The 19096-nt window shown below is 42.5% G+C and overlaps 1 gene segment (V, D, J or C); it reads left to right on the plus strand.

Annotated features, from left to right (window-relative positions):
• Positions 1 to 19096, plus strand: part of LOC123744629 (T-cell receptor beta-2 chain C region-like) — a 605275-nt gene that overhangs the window by 571755 nt on the left and 14424 nt on the right. The window contains 1 exon segment of the C gene segment in view: positions 7924 to 7932. Within this exon segment, the coding sequence occupies positions 7924 to 7932 (9 nt within the window).

Consider the following 19096-nt stretch of genomic DNA (forward strand, 5'->3'; position numbering starts at 1 on the left):
GTGGAGACAGTACATAACTCCTATAGGAGACTGCTATGTGGAGACAGTATATAACTCCTATAGGAGACTGCTATGTGGAGACAGTGCATAACTCCTATAGGAGACTGCTATGTGGAGACAGTACATAACTCCTATAGGAGACTGCTATGTGGAGACAGTTCATAACTCCTATAGGAGACTGCTATGTGGAGACAGTACATAACTCCTACAGGAGACTGCTATGTGGAGACAGTACCTAACTCCTACAGGAGACTGCTATGTGGAGACAGTACATAACTCCTATAGGAGAATGCTATGTGGAGACAGTACATAACTCCTACAGGAGACTGCTATGTGGAGACAGTACATAACTCCTACAGGAGACTGCTATGTGAAGACAGTACATAACTCCTATAGGAGAATGCTATGTGGAGACAGTACATAACTCCTATAGGAGACTGCTATGTGGAGACAGTACATAACTCCTATAGGAGACTTCTATGTGGAGACAGTACTTAAGGTTCAGTATATCAGGTGAAGGTAAGGTTCAGTATATCAGGTGAAGGTAAGGTTCAGTATATCAGGTGAAGTTAAGGTTCAGTATATCAGGTGAAGGTAAGGTTCAGTATATCAGGTGAAGGTAAGGTTCAGTATACCAGGTGAAGGTAAGGTTCAGTATATCAGGTGAAGGTAAGGTTCAGTATATCAGGTGAATGTAAGGTTTAGTATACCAGGTGAAGGTAATGTCATGACTGTCCTGCTCGGATCAGGTTACCAATGACCACCATCCTGCAGAGAGATTTCATCCCCACCAGAGGAGAAGGGATCTCAAGGGATAGGAAGATGTGAGGGTTTTATGACCCCTCATGCCCATGGTAAATCTTAGGCAACAGACAAAATTCCTTTGTCCTCTCACTATGGAGAACCGGCCTCAGATCATTAAACATGCAATAAAGGAACTTTGGAACCATGGTTTCCGTCAGCCACAATGGTGGTCATGACGATAGATGGAATATGAAAATGAATGTAATTTTTGTCTGGTTATTAAAGGTTAAAGGACGATGTTATTACGGGAACATTGTAACTTTAAGAGTTTTCCTAGGTTATGCTTGATGTTTATACATTGTACGTTGTGTGGAAAATGTCCAAATCAAAGAGAATGTTTTGGTAAAGATGAAATGTGAAGTTTGTTGTCTAATTAGGATTGGAGTTAAATCTAGACCTCCAGCCTCTTAACTTGGTACGCCCAGAGAATTGCCCAAAAAGGCGGTTACGCCCACTTCTGACCCGAGGGTATAAGACATGTGAGTTAAGAAGTAACATATAAGACTAAGTGACCCGAGCTGCAGCCAAGGTCTAAAAAGTCAACGAACCCAAAACGCAACACGAGGTTGAAGACAAATAAATATTTTTTCTACCCATGCTATGGTTGGGTAGCTGTGTCTAAGCGGGTGAATTCAAGCCGAACTACCTAGCCTCCATTCTCCATCGAATCGTGGTATCTACGCTTTTTCATTCCTACGCTGTGAGCTCTGAGCTACAGAGCTGTCTGTCCTCAGAAGACCCCTTTCAGAGCAAGGGCGAGGAATCAGACCACTAAGCCAAAAGGACAATGACATCGTGAGGACAACCAGAGAGTTGCGCCGGAGAAGTGCGTCATTGAGAAGCCTAAACGACCCACGCGGAACTTCCCATCTGAGACCTCCAACTACCTCCAATCTACAGACAATACCCCATAATGACAAAGCAAAAACAGGTTTTTAGACATTTTTGCACATTTATAAAAAATTAAAAACAGAAATACCTCATTCACATAAGTATTTAAACCCTTTGCTATGAGACTCGAAATTGAGCTCAGGTGCATCCTGTTTCAATTGATCATCCTTGTGATGTTTCTACAACTTGATTGGAGTCCACCTGTTGTAAATTCAATTGATTGGACATGATTTGGAAAGGCACTCACCTGTCTATATAAGGTCCCACAGTTGACAGTGCATGTCAGAGCAAAAACCAAGCCATGAGGTTGAAATAATTCTCTGTAGAGCTCAGAGACAGGATTGTGTCGAGGCACAGATCTGGGGAAGGGTACCAAAATATTTCTGCAGCAATGAAGGTCCCCAAGAACACAGTGGCCTCCGTCCTTCTTAACCTGTTGGGGATAGGGGGCAGTATTTGCACGGCCGGATAAAAAACGTACCCGATTTAATCTGGTTACTACTCCTGCCCAGTAACTAGAATATGCATATAATTGTTTGATTTGGATAGAAAACACCCTAAAGTTTCTAAAACTGTTTGAATGGTGTCTGTGAGTATAACAGAACTCATTTGGCAGGCCAAAACCTGAGAAAATTCCAAACAGGAAGCGCTCTCTCTGACTATTTATTGGCCTTCTTGATCATCTCTAACCAAAACAGGGGATCTCTGGCATAACGTGACATTTTCTAACGCTCCCATAGGCTCTCAGAAGGCGCCAGAACGATGAATGGTGGCTTTGCAGGCCCTGGCTGAAAAACATTAGCGCATTTGGATAATGGTCGATCTGAGGACAATGAGACTGGAGGCGCGTGCACGAGCCAACACCATGTTTACTTTCTCTCTCTTTGAACGAAAACAACGACTCCCGGTCGGAATATTATCGCTTTTTTACGGGAAAAATAGCATAAAAATAGATTTTAAATAGCGTTTGACTTCGAAGTACGGTAATGGAATATTTTTAAATTTTTTGTCACGAAACGCGTCGGGCGCGTCACCCTTCTTTACCCTTCGGATAGTGTCTTGAACGCACAAACAAAACGCCGCTATTTGGATATAACTATGGATTATTTGGAACCAAACCAACATTTGTTATTGAAGAAGAAGTCCTGGGAGTGCATTCTGTCGAAGAACAGCAAAGGTAATCAAACTTTTCTAATAGTAAATCGGAGTTTGGTGAGTACCACACTTGGTGGGTGTCAAAATAGCTAACCTGTGATGGCGGGCTATCTACTCAGAATATTGCAAAATGTGCTTTCACCGAAAAGCTATTTTAAAATCGGACATAGCGAGTGCATAAAGGAGTTCTGTATCTATAATTCTTAAAATAATTGTTATGTTTTTGTGAACGTTTATCGTGAGTAATTTAGTAAATTCACCGGAAGTGTTCGGTGGGAATGCTAGTCACATGCTAGTCACATGCTAATGTAAAAAGCTGGTTTTTGATATAAATATGAACTTGATTGAACAAAACATGCATGTATTGTATAACATAATGTCCTAGGATTGTCATCTGATGAAGATCATCAAAGGTTAGTGCTGCATTTAGCTGTGGTTTGGGTTTATGTGACATTATATGCTAGCTTGAAAAATGGGTGTCTGATTATTTCTGGCTGGGTACTCTGCTGACATAATCTGTTTTGCTTTCATGGTAAAGCCTTTTTGAAATCGGACAGTGTGGTTAGATTAACGAGAGTCTTGTCTTTAAAATGGTGTAAAATAGTCATATGTTTGAGAAATTGAAGTAATAGCATTTCTAAGGTATTTGAATATCGCGTCACGGGATTACACTGGCTGTTGAGTAGGTGGGACGCAAGCGTCCCACTGGCCCAGAGAGGTTAAACGGAAGAAGTTAGTAACCACCAAAGCTCTTCTTAGAGCTGGCCGCCCGGCCAAACTGAACATTTGGGGAAAGGCCTTGGTCTGGAAGTTGACCTTGAACCCAATGGTCACTCTGACAGAGCTCCAGAGTTCCTCTGTAGAGATGAGAGAACCTTCCAGATTGAGAACTGTCTCTGCAGCACTTCACCAATCAGGCCTTTATGGTAGAGTGGCCAGACGGAAGCCACTCCTCAGTAAAAGGCACCTAAAGGACTCTCAGACCATGAGAAACAAGATTCCCTGGTCTGATGAAACCAAAATTGAACTCTTTGGCCTGAATGCCAAGTGTCACCTCTGAAAGAAACCTGGCACCATCCCTACGGTGAAGCATGGTGGTGGCAGCATCATGCTGTGGGGATGTTTTTCAGTGGTAGGGACTGGGAGACTAGTCAGGATCGAGGGAAAGATGAACGGAGCAAAGTACAGCGAGATCCTTGATGAAAACCTGCTTCAGAGCACTCAGGACCTCAGACTGGGGCAAAGGTTTACCTTCCAACAGGACAACGACCCTAAGCACACAGCCAAGACAATGCAGGAGTGTCTTCGGGACAAGTCTCTGAATGTTTTTGTGTGACCCAGCCAGAGCTCAGACTTCAACCGATTGAACAACTCTGGAGAAATAGCTCTCACCCCCTGCCATTCTGGAGGACCTGAGCCCTAGGACCATGCCTCAAGACTACCTGGCCTGATGACTCCTGGCTGTCCCCAGTCCACCTGGCCGTGCTGCTGCTCCAGTTTCTGCTGTTCTGCCTGCTGCTATGGAACCCTGACCTGTTCACCGGACGTCTTGAAGAACAATCTAGCTTTAATGGCCATGTACTGTTATAATCTCCACCTAGCACAGCCAGAAGAGGACTGGCCAACCCCTCAGAGCCTGGTTCCTGTCTAGGTTCAGAGCCTTTCTAGAGAGTTTTTTCTAACCACTGTGTTTCTACATCTGCATTGCTTGCTTTGTGGTTTTAGGCTGGGTTTCTGTATAAGCACTTTGTGACATCTACTGATGTAAAAAAAAGGGCTTTATAAATACATTGGATTAATTGCACAGGAGGAGAGGAAGGTGGAGGGGGAAGGAGGAGGGGGAGAGAGGAAGGAGGAGGGGAGAAAGAGGAAGGAGGAGGGGAGAGGAGGAGGGGGAGAGGAGGAGGAGGGGAGAGAGAGGAAAGAGAAGGGGAGAGAGAGGAAGGAGGAGGGGAGAGGAGAGGAGAGGAGGAGGGGGAGAGGAGGAGGGGAGAGAGGAAGGAGGATGGGAATAGAGGAAGGAGGAGGTGAGAGAGGAAGGAGGAGGAGAGAGAGGGAGGAGGGAAGAGGAGAGGAGGAAGGGAAGAGAGGGGAGGGGAGAAGGAGGAGATGAGAGGGGAGAGGAGAAGGGGAAGAGAGGTGAGGGGAGAGAGGAAGGAGGAGGAGAGGATTGAGGAGGGGAGAAGGAGGTGAGGAGAGGAAGGAGCAGGGGAAGGAGGAGGGTGATTAGAGGAAGGAGGTGGGGAAGAGAGGAAGGAAGAGGGTGATTAGAGGAAGGAGGAGGGGAAGGAGAAGGGTGATTAGAGGAAGGAGGAGGGAAAGAGGAAGGAGGAGGGGAAGAGAGGAAGGAGGAGGTGAGAAGGAGGTGAGGATAGGGGAAGGAGGAGAGGAAGGAGGAGGGTGATTAGAGGAAGGAGGAAGGAAAGAGAGGAAGGAGGAGGGGAGAAGGAGGGAGGGAGAGGGGAAGGAGGAGGGTGATTAGAGGAAGGAGGAGGGAAAGAGGAAGGAGGAGGGAAAAAGAGGAAGGAGGAGGGTGATTAGAGGAAGGAGGGGGAGAGATGAAGGAGGAGGGGAAGAGAGGAAGGAGGAAGGTGATTAGAGGAAGGAGGGGGGAAAGAGAGGAAGGAGGATGGAAAGAGGGGAAGGAGGAGGGTGATTAGAGGAAAGAGGGGGGAGAGGAAGGAGGAGGGGAAGAGAGGGAGGAGGAGAGGGGATGGAGGTGAGGAGAGGAGAGGGGAAGGAGGAGAGGAAGGAGGAGGGTGATTAGAGAAAGGAGGGGGGAAAGAAGAATGAGGAGGGAAAGAGAGGAAGGAGGAGGGTGATTAGAGTCAGGAGGGGGGAGAGAAGAAGGAGGAGGGTGATTAGAGGAAGGGGGAGAGAGGAAGGAGGAGGGAAAGAGAGGAAGGAGGAGGGTGATTAGAGGATGGAGGAGGGTAGGAGGAAGGGAGAAGGAGGAGAGGAGAGGGGAAGGAGGAGAGGAAGGAGGACCTGTAGAGAGGAAGGAGGAGAGGAAGAGAGGAAGGAGGATGGGAAGAGAGGAAGGAGGAGGAGAAAAGAGGAATGAGGAGGAGAGAGGAAGGAGTAGGGGAAGAGATGAAGGAGGAGGGGAATAGAGAGAGGAGGAGGAGGAGGAGAGAGGAATGAGGAGAGTAGAAGACTTGGGTAAAGGCACATTTTTTTGATAGCAGCATCACTTCCTGGTGTCCTGGTGACATCATTTCCTGGTCTGATGAACAGGTAGGAGGAGGAGGAGGAGGAAGGGAGAGAGAGAGAGAGAGAGAGAGAGAGAGAGAGAGAGAGACACAGACACAGAAAGGAGAGTGAACGGAGGAGACGTTCAGATTGTCCCTCTTTCCCTCAGTCCTCTGATGTCTGTCAGTATGAAGCTGTTGTGTGTGACTCTGGCTCTCCTCCTCACTGCCAGTAAGAACTGTCCTCTACTTACACACATGACAAACTACACAAATCAGCAGTGTTGAAACTGATATTCTGTGTGTTCAAAGTCAACCTGATCATTGTTCCTGCAACCGTTGAAATTACAGCAATTATTTTAATTTTGTATCACTTTCAGGTTGATACTACTTAATAGATGTTTTAATGTTTTATGTCTTTTTATCTTCACAGATTCCTGTGGCGGTGTAACAGTTAAACAGTCTCCTGTCCTGTCTGTGTGTAGAGAAGGAGATGTGTCAGTCACTCTACAGTGTTACCACGACGACAGCAGCTACTACTACATGTTCTGGTACCGACAGAGAGACAACAACATGAAGATGCTAACATATTCTCTGGGTCAAGGCGTGTGGGAAATAGAACCTCCCTTTGAGAAGGATGTACATTACACCATGAGCAGGCCGGAGCTGACCAGATCCACTCTGGAGATCAAGAACCTGGCGGTTGGAGACGGGGCTGTGTATTACTGTGCTTCCAGTACAGCACGATGACTCAGAACAGATACACTTCCTTACAACAACCCCTAGAAGCTACAGGAGGAGGGGGGAGGGGGGAGAGGGGGAGGGGGGAAGAAACCACACCAGAGAGAAGGGGGAAAGGAGAGGAGGAGAGGAGAGTTATTAGTCCTCCTAACCTTTTATTTTAATTGTAGAGGTTTTTTCAATTGTAAAACATGACCAAAAAACAAGCAATAAAGAAGAACAATGTTCTCATGTTGGGGCTTTCCGTCTTCTTCTGGACTTAGGGCTCGTTTCGATCCGCATCGCAGAAGTTCAGCTTTACAGCGTGATTGAAATTGAAAAGCCATGTTCCCGCTTTATCGGAGATTCAGTGAACCACACCAGTCGGCTCAATCGGATCGGAAAAATATACCTTTCAAATTTTGATTGCAGAATCTGTAACGCTTCAGCGTTATGGATTGAATAGAGCCCTAAACCATCTTCCTGTTAATGTTTTTGAATCAGAAAACTGATCTGTTCAGATACGAGTTTTGTGACCTCATACTTGCTGGCCCTAGTCAGTGATTCTATAGTCATATGTTATGTGGTCTGATGAAGCAGATGTTAAACTACAGGACTGTTTTGCTATCACAGACTGGAACATGTTCCGAGATTCTTGTGATGGCATTGAGGAGTACACCACATCAGTCACTGGCTTTATCAATAAATGCATCGAGGACGTCATCCCCACAGTGACTGTACGTACATACCCCAACCAGAAGCCATGGATTACAGGCAACATTCGCACTGAGCTAAAGGGTAGAGCTTCCGCTTTCAAGGTGCGGGACTCTAACCCGGAAGCTTACAAGAAATCCTGCTATGCCCTGCAACGAACCATCAAACAGGCAAAGCGTCAATACAGGGCTAAGGCTGAATCATACTACACCGGCTCCGACGCTCATCTTATGTGGCAGGGCTTGCAAACTATTACAGACTACAAAGGGAAGCACAGCTGTGAGCTGCCCAGTGACACAAGCCTACCAGATGAGCTAAATCACTTCTATGCTCGCTTCGAGGCAAGCAACACTGAGGCATGCATGAGAGCATCAGCTGTTCGAGGCGACTGTGTGATCACGCTCTCCGTAGCCAAAGTGAGTAAGACCTTTTAACCTCTCTGGGCTAGGCGGGACGAATTCGTCCCACCTACGTAACAGCCACTTTAAGCCTGTGGCGCGATTTTCAAAACCTTCAAAATCCTATTACTTCAATTTCTCAAACATATGACTATTTTACAGCTATTTAAAGACAAGACTCTCGTTAATCTAACCACACTGTCCGATTTCAAAAAGGCTTTACAACGAAAGCAAAACATTAGATTATGTCAGCAGAGTACCAAGCCAGAAATAATCAGACACCCATTTTTCAAGCCAGCATATAATGTCACCAAAACCCAGAAGACAGCTAAATGCAGCACTCACCTTTGATGATCTTCATCAGATGACAACCCTAGGACATTATGTTATACAATACATGCATGTTTTGTTCAATCAAGTTCATATTTATATCAAAAACCAGCTTTTTACATTAGCATGTGACGTTCAGAACTAGCATACCCCCCCGCAAACTTCCGGGGAATTCGCTAACATTTTACTAAATTACTCACGATAAACGTTCACAAAAAGCATAACAATTATTTTAAGAATTATAGATACAGACCTCCTCTATGCACTCGATATGTCCGATTTTAAAATAGCTTTTTGGTGAAAGCACATTTTGCAATATTCTAAGTACATAGCCCAGGCATCACGGGCTAGCTATTTAGACACCCGGCAAGTTTAGCACTCACCATAATCATATTTACTATTATAAAAGTTTGATTACCTTTTGTTGTCTTCGTCAGAATGCACTCCCAGGACTGCTACTTCAATAACAAATGTTGGTTTGGTCCAAAATAATCCATCGTTATATCCGAATAGCGGCGTTTTGTTAGTGCGTCCCAGACACAATCGGGTACGTTTTTTATCCAGCCGTGAAAATACTGCCCCCTAGCCATAACCTGTTGGGGCTACAGGTTAGCAATGAACCCCGAGCCGGGATTGCTAACAAAGCCTTGTTAGCAATCCCGGCTCGGGGTTCATTGCTAACCTGTAAACCTGGAAATTCAAAACATCAAAAATCTAATAATTTCAATTTCTCAAACAATCAACTATTTTACACAATTTAAATGATAAACATCTCCTTAATCTAACCACATTGTTCGATTTTCAAAGAGGCTTTACGGCAAAAGCATAAAGTTAGATTATGTTAGGACAGTACATAGCCACAAAAGTACAAACATCCATTTTCAATTCAAGGTCAGGCGTCACCAAAAGCAGAAACCAGCTTGAATTATGCACTAACTTTTGTCAATCTCCATCAGATGACACTCCTAGGACATTATGTTATACAATACATGCATTTTTTGTTCCATCAAGTTCATATTTATATCCAAAAACAGCATTTTACAGTAGCGTGAAATTCAGATTTTTTTCTTCTCTGAAATGCTTCCGGTGAACATAACAAAATTACTATTCGAAAACATTGGTAAATTATAATATTGTCATTCAAAGAATAATATATTATCATCTCGTAATTGCTACCGAATGGCCAGATCTCAAAATAACTTTACTGGGAAATCACATTTTGCAATAAACGGGGTGCTATGCTAAGAACAACAGGCTATGCTATACAGTTAGCATCATCTAAAATCGATAATAACATTGTAAATATCCCCTTACCTTTGATTATCTCCATCAGAAGACAGGCATCCCAGGTCCGGAAGGCATCCCAGGTCCGGAACAAATGTGGTTTCTTTTGACAAAGTTCATAATTTATGTCCAAATAACACCAAGTACTTAGCGTTCATTATGCTCCCACAAAACGTGGTGGGGGACTGTAAAATCAGGCCGAAAAACAAAAAAAACCTAGTAAATAATCTATTTATGTTCGTTCAAACATGTCAAATGTTGTTTAGCATTAATCTTTTGGTCCATTTTTAACGTTAAACATCAGTAATATTTTCACACAACCTATCCTATGTCGAGATAAACAATGAAGACAAAACTCACGTTTCTCAGATTTATGCGCAGGCGCAAAAAAATGAAGTGATGACATGTCAACTTCCTTGGATTCTAATTTGCTCTCTGTTTATCATAGACGCTTCAAACAACTTTATAAAGATCGTTGACATCTAGTGGAAGCCGTAGGTGTTGCGAAATGAATCCTTTCTCACTATGGTATCTATAAAACAATGACACTAAATAGTACAGTCACAAAATTCACATTTTTTTAAATCTATTTTTCACAGGTTTTTGCCTGCAATATGAGTTTTGTTATACTTACAGACACCATTCAAACTGTTTTAGAAAATTCAGAGTGTTTTCTATCCGAATGTGTTAATAATATGCATATCCTAGCTTCTGAGTTGGTGTAGGAGGCAGTTAAAAATGGGCACATATTTTTTTCAAAATGTCTCAATACTGCCCCCGAGCCCCAACAGGATAAGAGGTTAACAGGTCAACATACACAAGGCTGCGGGGCAAAACGGATTACCAGGATGTGTGCTCCGGGCATGTGCTGACCAACTGGCAGGTGTCTTCACTGACATTTTCAACATGTCCCTGATTAAGTCTGTAATACCAACATGTTTCAAGCAGACACAAGAACACAAAGGCAACCTGCCTAAATGACTACAGACCCGTAGCAATCACGTCTGTAGTCATGAAGTGATTTGAAAGGCTGGTAATGGCTCACATCAACACCATTATCCCAGAAACCCTAGACCCACTTCAATTTGCATACCGCCCAAACAGATCCACAGATGATGCAATCTCGCTAAGGATCCTGGGACTAAACACCTCCCTCTGCAACTGGATCCTGGACTTCCTAACAGGCCGTCCCCAGGTGGTGAGGGTAGGTAGCAACACATCTGCCACGCTGATCCTCAACACTGGAGCTCCCCAGGGGTGCGTGCTCAATCCCCTCCTGTACTCCCTGTTCACCTACAACTGCATGGCCAGGCACGACTCCAACACCATCATTAAGTTTGCAGATGACACTACAGTGGTAGGCCTGATCACCAACAACGACGAGACAGCCTATAGGGAGGAAGTCAGAGACCTGGCCAGGTGGTGCCAGGACAACAACAAATCCCTCCTCGTAACCAAGACTAAGGAGATTATTGAGGACTACAGGAAAAGGTGGACCGAGCACGCCCCCATTGTCATTGACGGGGCAGTAGTGGAGTAGGTTGAGAGCTTCAAGTTCCTTGGTGTCCACATCAACAACAAACTAGAATGGTCCAAACACACCAAGACAGTCGTGAAGAGGGCACAACAAAGCCTATTCCCCCTCAGGAAACTAAAATGATTTGGCATGGGTCCTGAGATCCTCAAAAGGTTCTACAGCTGGAACATCGAGAGCATCCTGACTGGTTGCATCACTGCCTGGTACGGCAACTGCTCGGCCTCTGACCGCAAGACACTACAGAGGGTAGTGAGTATGGCCCAGTACATCACTGGGGCTAAGTTGCCTGCCATCCAAGACCTCTACACCAGGCGGTGTCAGAGGAAGGCCCTAAAAATGGTCAAAGACCCCAGCCACCCCAGTCATAGACTGTTCTCTCTACTACCGCATGGCAAGCGGTACCGGAGTGCCAAGTCTAGGACAAAAAGGCTTCTCAACAGTTTTTACCCCCAAGCCATAAGACTCCTGAACAGGTAATCAAATGGCTACCCGGACTATTTGCATTGTGTGCCACCCCCACCCCTCTTTTTACACTGCTGCTACTCTCTATTTATCATATATGCACAGTCACTTTAACTATACATTCATGTACATACTACCTCCCGCACAGTGACTAACTGGGCTATCTGCATTGTATCCCAACCACCACCCGCCAACCCCTCTTTTACGCTACTGCTACTCTCTGCTCATCATATATGCATAGTCACGTTAACCATACCTACATGTACATACTACCTCAATCAGCCTGACTAACCGGTGTCTGTATGTAGCCTCGCTACTTTTATAGCCTCGCTACTGTATATAGCCTGTCTTTTTACTGTTGCTTTATTTCTTTACATACCTATTGTTCACCTAATACCTTTTTTGCACTATTGGTTAGAGCCTGTAAGTAAGTATTTCACTGTAAGGTCTACACCGGTTGTATTCAGCGCACGTGACAAATAAACTTTGATTTGATTTGAATGTGACGATAATCCATACAATCTCCATTGATTGGATATCATAAGTGTAAACAGTTGTTCAGATGTTAGGGTACATTCACCACTATGCTACACTTCTCCCTAAGGCCGAAGCCACATGGGATTCCCGCTGGAGGCGGAGTTACTGTGGATGTGTTTTTCAAAAACAAAATTTTACTGATTGATCAATTTAATGATAAATCAAACCTGTATAGGCTATTTGGGAATTAAACTTTAATTAACCTGAGAAGTTGCTTCATCTAGGTTAGTTGGAAAAAGTTTACAGTGTCTCATTTAGAAAACTATCAATTTGGATATTATTTAAAAGATCCACTTGATAATGTAAGTCTGGCAACTTTACTTATTAGTTCAATTGAATGAGACATCGATATCCTCTGGATATCGTAAGTGACCACTTGGGTGTCAATGATAGCATACGCTGAAATCAAACGGAAGTACAAAAGGGCAGGACTTCCGTTCCGCAAGGCGGAGGAATTTCAATGTGGCACAAGAAACAAAATGGCTGTTTTCCCTTTGTTAGCTTAGCATCTCGTGCAAGCTAATCCTACTTTGTGCATTTGGCAGGCATAACATAGGATTCTCTTGGCAAGGGAAAGGTTTTACTCATAACATATTATGTTCAAACCCTTTTCGGCGTTATTTGACGATGTTTTAACCAGAACTTGCGGCAAACAACGAAATGCACCATGGTCTACTCGCGTGGAAACGCGAGAGAGACAGAGAGATAATTATCGCTGGTCAAGCTAATATCTACTCAATTTCAATTGGCTGGCTTATGACCGAGCCTATCCGCGTCTGAAACGCACGAGGCAGAAATAGCCCTGCGTTTCACCAAACGCACTATTTCTCAGATTCCTCTAATTAGCTTTATCATACAGAAATGTATAGCTTACGCTACCCACTGACCACGTCAGAGAACCACACGGGGAAGGCCGTCTTCAGCACACACACCACCAATAATTCTCGTCTACAACTCCCATAATGTGTATAATAAACTTGGTATATTATGTAATCTGCTTTCCAATTTTATATTGATTGAATCAAAATGAAAAGTGTCATCCTATTTTAGATGCCTCACACGGGGCACCATATGTCGTGTCTTTGGATATGCCGGATTATGTGATATGACATGCTATTCTATAAAATCCTTTCTCTGTAATTAATATTACTAAAGTCGGGGCACCACGAAATAATGTTTATAGAGCTGTTATCTTTAATAAATTCTTAAAACCTGGTAATCTTTTACATCAGTAGCAGTCAATATTTAATCCTCACCTTATTTAGTCTCATCTGAAAGTTGTAAAAAATTCTTGGTTATCTTCACAAACCCTGGCTAACAAGTTGAATCAGCAATACAAAATTTGGTTTAATTATTTATTTACTAAATACCTATCTAATCACACAGAATTACATAAACACAGAATGAATTGACGGACCTGGTGAACGGAGCCGATATAGCGGCTGGTTACACAAAGAAAGGGGGGGGGGGGGGGGGGGGGTTTGAGTGAAAGAGCGGGAAGAACAAAGGGAGAAGCTATGTCTCTATCGGGCCATAGGCAGCTATGCTATTGTAAATACAGTATCTTATGCATTCTAAATTACCGCCCATTTGAAAAAGGAAAATGCAAAAAATATTTACTCTGAGCTGCGCTTCGATCGGTTGGTCGTAGATGGGAGGCCGGGTTGTCCTTTGAAGAATGTCTGATGGTAGAATGAATACTTGGTAGTACTGCCGTCGTGTGGTAGAACGGATACTCTGTCCGTCCTCTCCTAGCCGACGTCTACAGTTGCTGCGCTAACGCAACGGCTAGGAGGTATCACTACTTTAGTGAATAAGAGTTTAAAGTTCATACCAAGTTACCATGCTATATGCCCATGCTATATTCTAGCTGGTATAGTCGAAATTCATCCTTCCGGCATATAGGTTGTCACCTTCACATTGAAATTCGATGCTAATTTCGTTAGCTTCTCTAAGGTTGGCTTAGTTCTGTACGTGGTTTTTGTCCTTTGTCCAGGTTATTATCTGAGCCCTTTTAAAGTAGGACCATCGCCCTAACGTCCTCGGAACAGAAAGTTACATTTTCGTCAAGGGGCTTATATAGGATTGGGAGAGAGGGCCGTTTCATAGTTTAACCCAGTGTCTGTTCACATGGGCGGGGCCTCTGAGTGAGCAGAGTGGTGTTCTTCTGACAAACCGTTCTCTCATTGAGAAGCTAAAAATTACATTTCATCTTTCACAAATAGTTTCATATTTAAACATTTAAATTGCACAACAATTCCATGTGAATCTGATAACTAGAATGTGTCGACTTTCCAAGATACAGTTTATGTCATCCTGTCATTAGTAGTAATGTCTCAGACAACAACTGATCTGACATCATATTCATTAAGTACCAACGCATATTTTCAACTGGTTGGATTACCGAAATATGGTTCCGTTTCCCATCTTTTGATGTCACCAGACTCTCCATGTTAACAAAGGGATTTTCAATAGTCACATTGGTAGAGTAGAGAGAGGAAAAAGGGGAAAGGTATTTATGGGGGTCATAAACCTCCCCCCATCAGGCCAACATCATGACAACAGTGACACCCGAACCACAGAGAAGTTGTCAACAGAGACACCCGAACCACAGAGAAGTTGTCAACAGAGACACCCAAACCACAGAGAAGTCGTCAACAGAGACACCCGAACCACAGAGGAAGGATTCATTATGACCACTTCCTTCCATTTGAAAATTCGAGAAACCATGAGGGAACGCTAACTAGTTACATGGGAGCTAACAGGCTAATATTTAAACATGAACATTTATTTAGATATTACATTTTTGTTGAATGAGAAACAGAAAATGATAGAATAGAATTATGATTACTGATCATACAGTCTCAGTCAAAGTGAAAATGTAGCATGTCTTCATTGGGGGATCTATTTTATCTATGTTGGGCTGTGATATCGTTCTCCTGTCCAGACTACTCGTCACCGCTAGCGTACCTAGTGGCACAAGTTATTAGCTAGCTATATAACGTTATATCTTGACAACACTGACGCTCAATATATTTGGTTAAATTCTTAACAATATTCACAATTGAATTCAGAACAGAATGCTTTAATAGTATTTGTTTATGTTGTAGCTAGGTAACTGTTGTTAGCTAGCGGGCCATAGCTTCCTCTCCAACCGGTGATGGCAACAGAGGAGCAATGCCTCTGCTATCAGGAATGTGCACAGGGGCCAGCAAATTGAGGGTGCTTGACTCCCTGCCCACCCCAGCATTGGCCCCCACACGGACAGAGGTATACTTACCACCTTATTTTTTTATTTTATTTAACCTGGCAAGTCAGTTAAGAACAAATCCTTATTTACAATGATGGCCTACCCAGGCCAAACCCTCCCCTAACCCGGACGACGCTGCGCCAATTGTGCGCCGCCCTGTGAGGCTCCCGATCACGGCCGGTTGTGATACAGCCCGTGATCGAACCTGGGTCTGTAGTGACGCCTCTAGAACTGTGATGCAGTGCCTTAGACAGCTGCGCCACTCAGTCCCCTTCTTCCACAAGGCAAAGAGGACTGTAACGTTTAGTAAACAGCCAGGCCAAAGGGAGCGGGAGGACATTTGTCCATCAGGTTAATTATTTCATTACTTTTTTCACAAGCTCCTTTGCTGCATCTTAGTAAGCTAACATTCACTAGAACCAGTCCTCAGGCCATCAGACTGTTAAATAGTCACCACTAGCCAGCCTCCGCCCAGTATCCTGCCTGAACTTTAGTCACTGTTACTAGCCGGCTACCACCCGGTACTCAACTCTGCACCTTAGAGACTGTTGTCCTATGTACAGATATGCATCTGTTGGTCATAGATACCTTAAAAAAGGTATGGGCGTGGATCAGAAAACCAGTCAGTATCTGGTGTGACCACCAGATAAAAAAGGCAACATTTAGTTAATTTGACAAAAAAAATCTGTTGAAATCACAATGTATTAGACTTTAGAATTGCATTGGGTCATACTTATATGCACTGTATAGCATAACCTATGGTTGTGAAACAGTAAAAAAGTTAAAAAAGTAATCATTTTTAGATAAAACTATTCACGTCACCAAATAATTGATTAAAACACACTGTTTTGCAATGAAGGTCTACAGTAGCCTCAGCAGCACTCTGTAGGGTAGCACCATGGTGTAGGCGGAGGACAGCTAGCTTCCGTCCTACTCTGGGTACATTGACTTCAATACACAACCTAGGAGGCTCATGGTTCTCACCCCTTTCCATAGACTTACACAGTAATTATGACAACTTCCAAAGGACATCCTCCAACCTATCAGAGCTCTTGTAGCATGAACTGAAATGTTTCCCACCCAATCAAAGGATCAGAGAAGGAATCTTGTACTGAAAGCATAAGCTACAGCTAGCTAGCACTGCAGTGAATAAAATGTGGTGAGTAGTTCACTCAAAAGAAAGACAATAGTTGAACAGTTTTGAACAAATGAATGGGGCCCGCCAGTGTAAGTGCTAAACTGTTTACTGACTGTACACTGTAACGTTACTGTATGATTGCAGCAGGTTCACTATGCGAGAAGCAATTCTGCTACAAACAAATTGAAATGAAAATAAAAGTAAAATAAGTAAAGTGATCATGCTGTTTGTATGTGGCTGCTTTGAAAGAGATCTGTGTTTGCGTGTGATCAGGGGTGAATTCTTTCAGCTGATACCGTTGAAAAACATTTTCTTAAAAGGAAGAAAACAGAATGAAACGGGAATAAACATACCTGAATTTGTCCAATAGAAACTCTCGTTTGCAGCTGTTGGACTAATGATTACACCCTAGATCAGCTAGATGCAGGCAAGAGTGTGCAAGGCGGTATTGAATGTGTCACTGTATGTCACATTGATTACAAAAAAAATTATCTTGACCTGTGCACCTACGTTGTAAACTGTCATTCATAGGCTAGGTTGTAGCAACCTCATGATGGGTATAGAGACAATTTGAGAATCATGTAGTAGCCTAAACCTATCGATGTTACATTGACCTGGATGAATGGAATATGAATGACAGTCATCCAATATACTGTAATAGAAATAAGGCCATGTTCATATAAAACAAATTAGTCCTCTCTCATCTTAAACGTCACCGAATGCCCCTGTTTCCAACCACCAACCTTGTTCTGGTTAGCGATGAGGGAGTTCGATAAACCGGGGGCGTGTACAAGTACAGGCTAGATGGGATCGGGTTAGGAGAATTAGGTTAAGGTTAGGAATAGGGTTAGGGTTAGCTAAAATGCCCCCCCCCCAAAAAATCCACTTTTTACATTAATTTGACAAAAGCTTGATCCCTTCTAGCCATCAGCGCAAAAGCGGTTAGAGAGGAGTGCCCTTCTGAAATAGATCATCTGCACTGCTCGGTCATGTTGTCAACAAGGCAGCATGATGCATCGTCCAGGAACATGTCTCTTTTCCATAGAATACATTATTGAATTTTATAACTACTTTTAATATGGGAAGGCAGAATGCGTTTTTATCAAAAGCAATCACTTTAACATGTGAAAACAAATAATTCCACTCATTACTCCACGTGCTTAACCTACTGCACCGCACTATTGTTTAGAGCTGACTTCACCGTCAGCCAAAACAGGGCACCTGGCTCTTGCCGGGTGTGAGGAGGTGGTTCACTCGGGGCATTAATAGAATCCACTGTAGAACCTGGTTAAGATCAGCCACCAGCTGGACGTCCCTTGGCCTTTCCTAGAAAGATCAAAGGGCCGCATGAACCCAACAACCAAAACATGTTTAGGTTATTGTTGTGTCTGTCGCTAACAGAAATCTTTGGTCACTCTGTTAATCACTCACTTGCGAATTGTCTCTGACACCGTATCTACACCAAGAGATCCATCCTCAGATCCATCCTCAGATCCATCCTCAGATCCATCCTCAGATCCATCCTCAGATTCTTCAGCCTGAAGTTTGGGTTCATAATAGGAATGTGTTTTACACATTTAATTAACCACACATTTAATTAACCACACATTTAATTAACCACACATTTAATTATCCACACATTTAATTAACCACACATTTAATTAACCACACATTTAATAAACCACACATTTAATAGACCACACATTTAATTGACCACACATTTAATTAACCACACATTTAATAAACCACACATTTAATAAACCACACATTTTATTGACCACACATTTATTTAACCACACGTTTAATTAACCACACATTTAATTAAACCACACATTTAATTAACCACACATTTATTTAACTACACATTTAATTAACCACACATTTATTTAACTACACATTTAATTAAACCACACATTTAATAAACCACACAATTATTTAACCACACATTTAATTGACCACACATTTAATTAACAACACGTTTAATTAACCACACATTTAATTAAACCACACATTTAATTAACCACACATTTATTTAACTACACATTTAATTAACCACACATTTATTTAACTACACATTTAATTAACCACACATTTATTTAACTACACATTTAATTAAACCACACATTTATTTAACCACACATTTAATAAACCACATATTTAATTAACCACAAATTTAATAAACCACACATTTATTTAACCACACATTTAATTGACCACACATTTAATTAACCACACGTTTAATTAACCACACATTTAATTAAACCACACATTTAATTAACCACACATTTATTTAACTACACATTTAATTAACCACACATTTATTTAACTACACATTTAATTAAACCACAAATGTATTTAACCACACATTTAATAAACCACTTATTTAATTAACCACACATTTAATTAACCACACGTTCATTTAACCACACGTTCATTTAACCACACGTTCATTTAACCACACGTTCATTTAACCACACATTTAATTAACCACACATTTAATTAACCACACATTTAATTAACCACACATTTAATTAACCACACATTTAATTAACCACACATTTAATTATCCACACATTTAATTAACCACACATTTAATTATCCACACATTTAATTAACCACACATTTAATTAACCACATATTTAATCAACCACATGTTTATTTAATCATACATTTAATTAACCACAC

The sequence above is a fragment of the Salmo salar genome, chromosome 09 (genome assembly GCF_965601325.2).
Source record: "Salmo salar chromosome 09, fSalSal1, whole genome shotgun sequence".
Classification (NCBI taxonomy): Eukaryota; Metazoa; Chordata; class Actinopteri; order Salmoniformes; family Salmonidae; genus Salmo; species Salmo salar.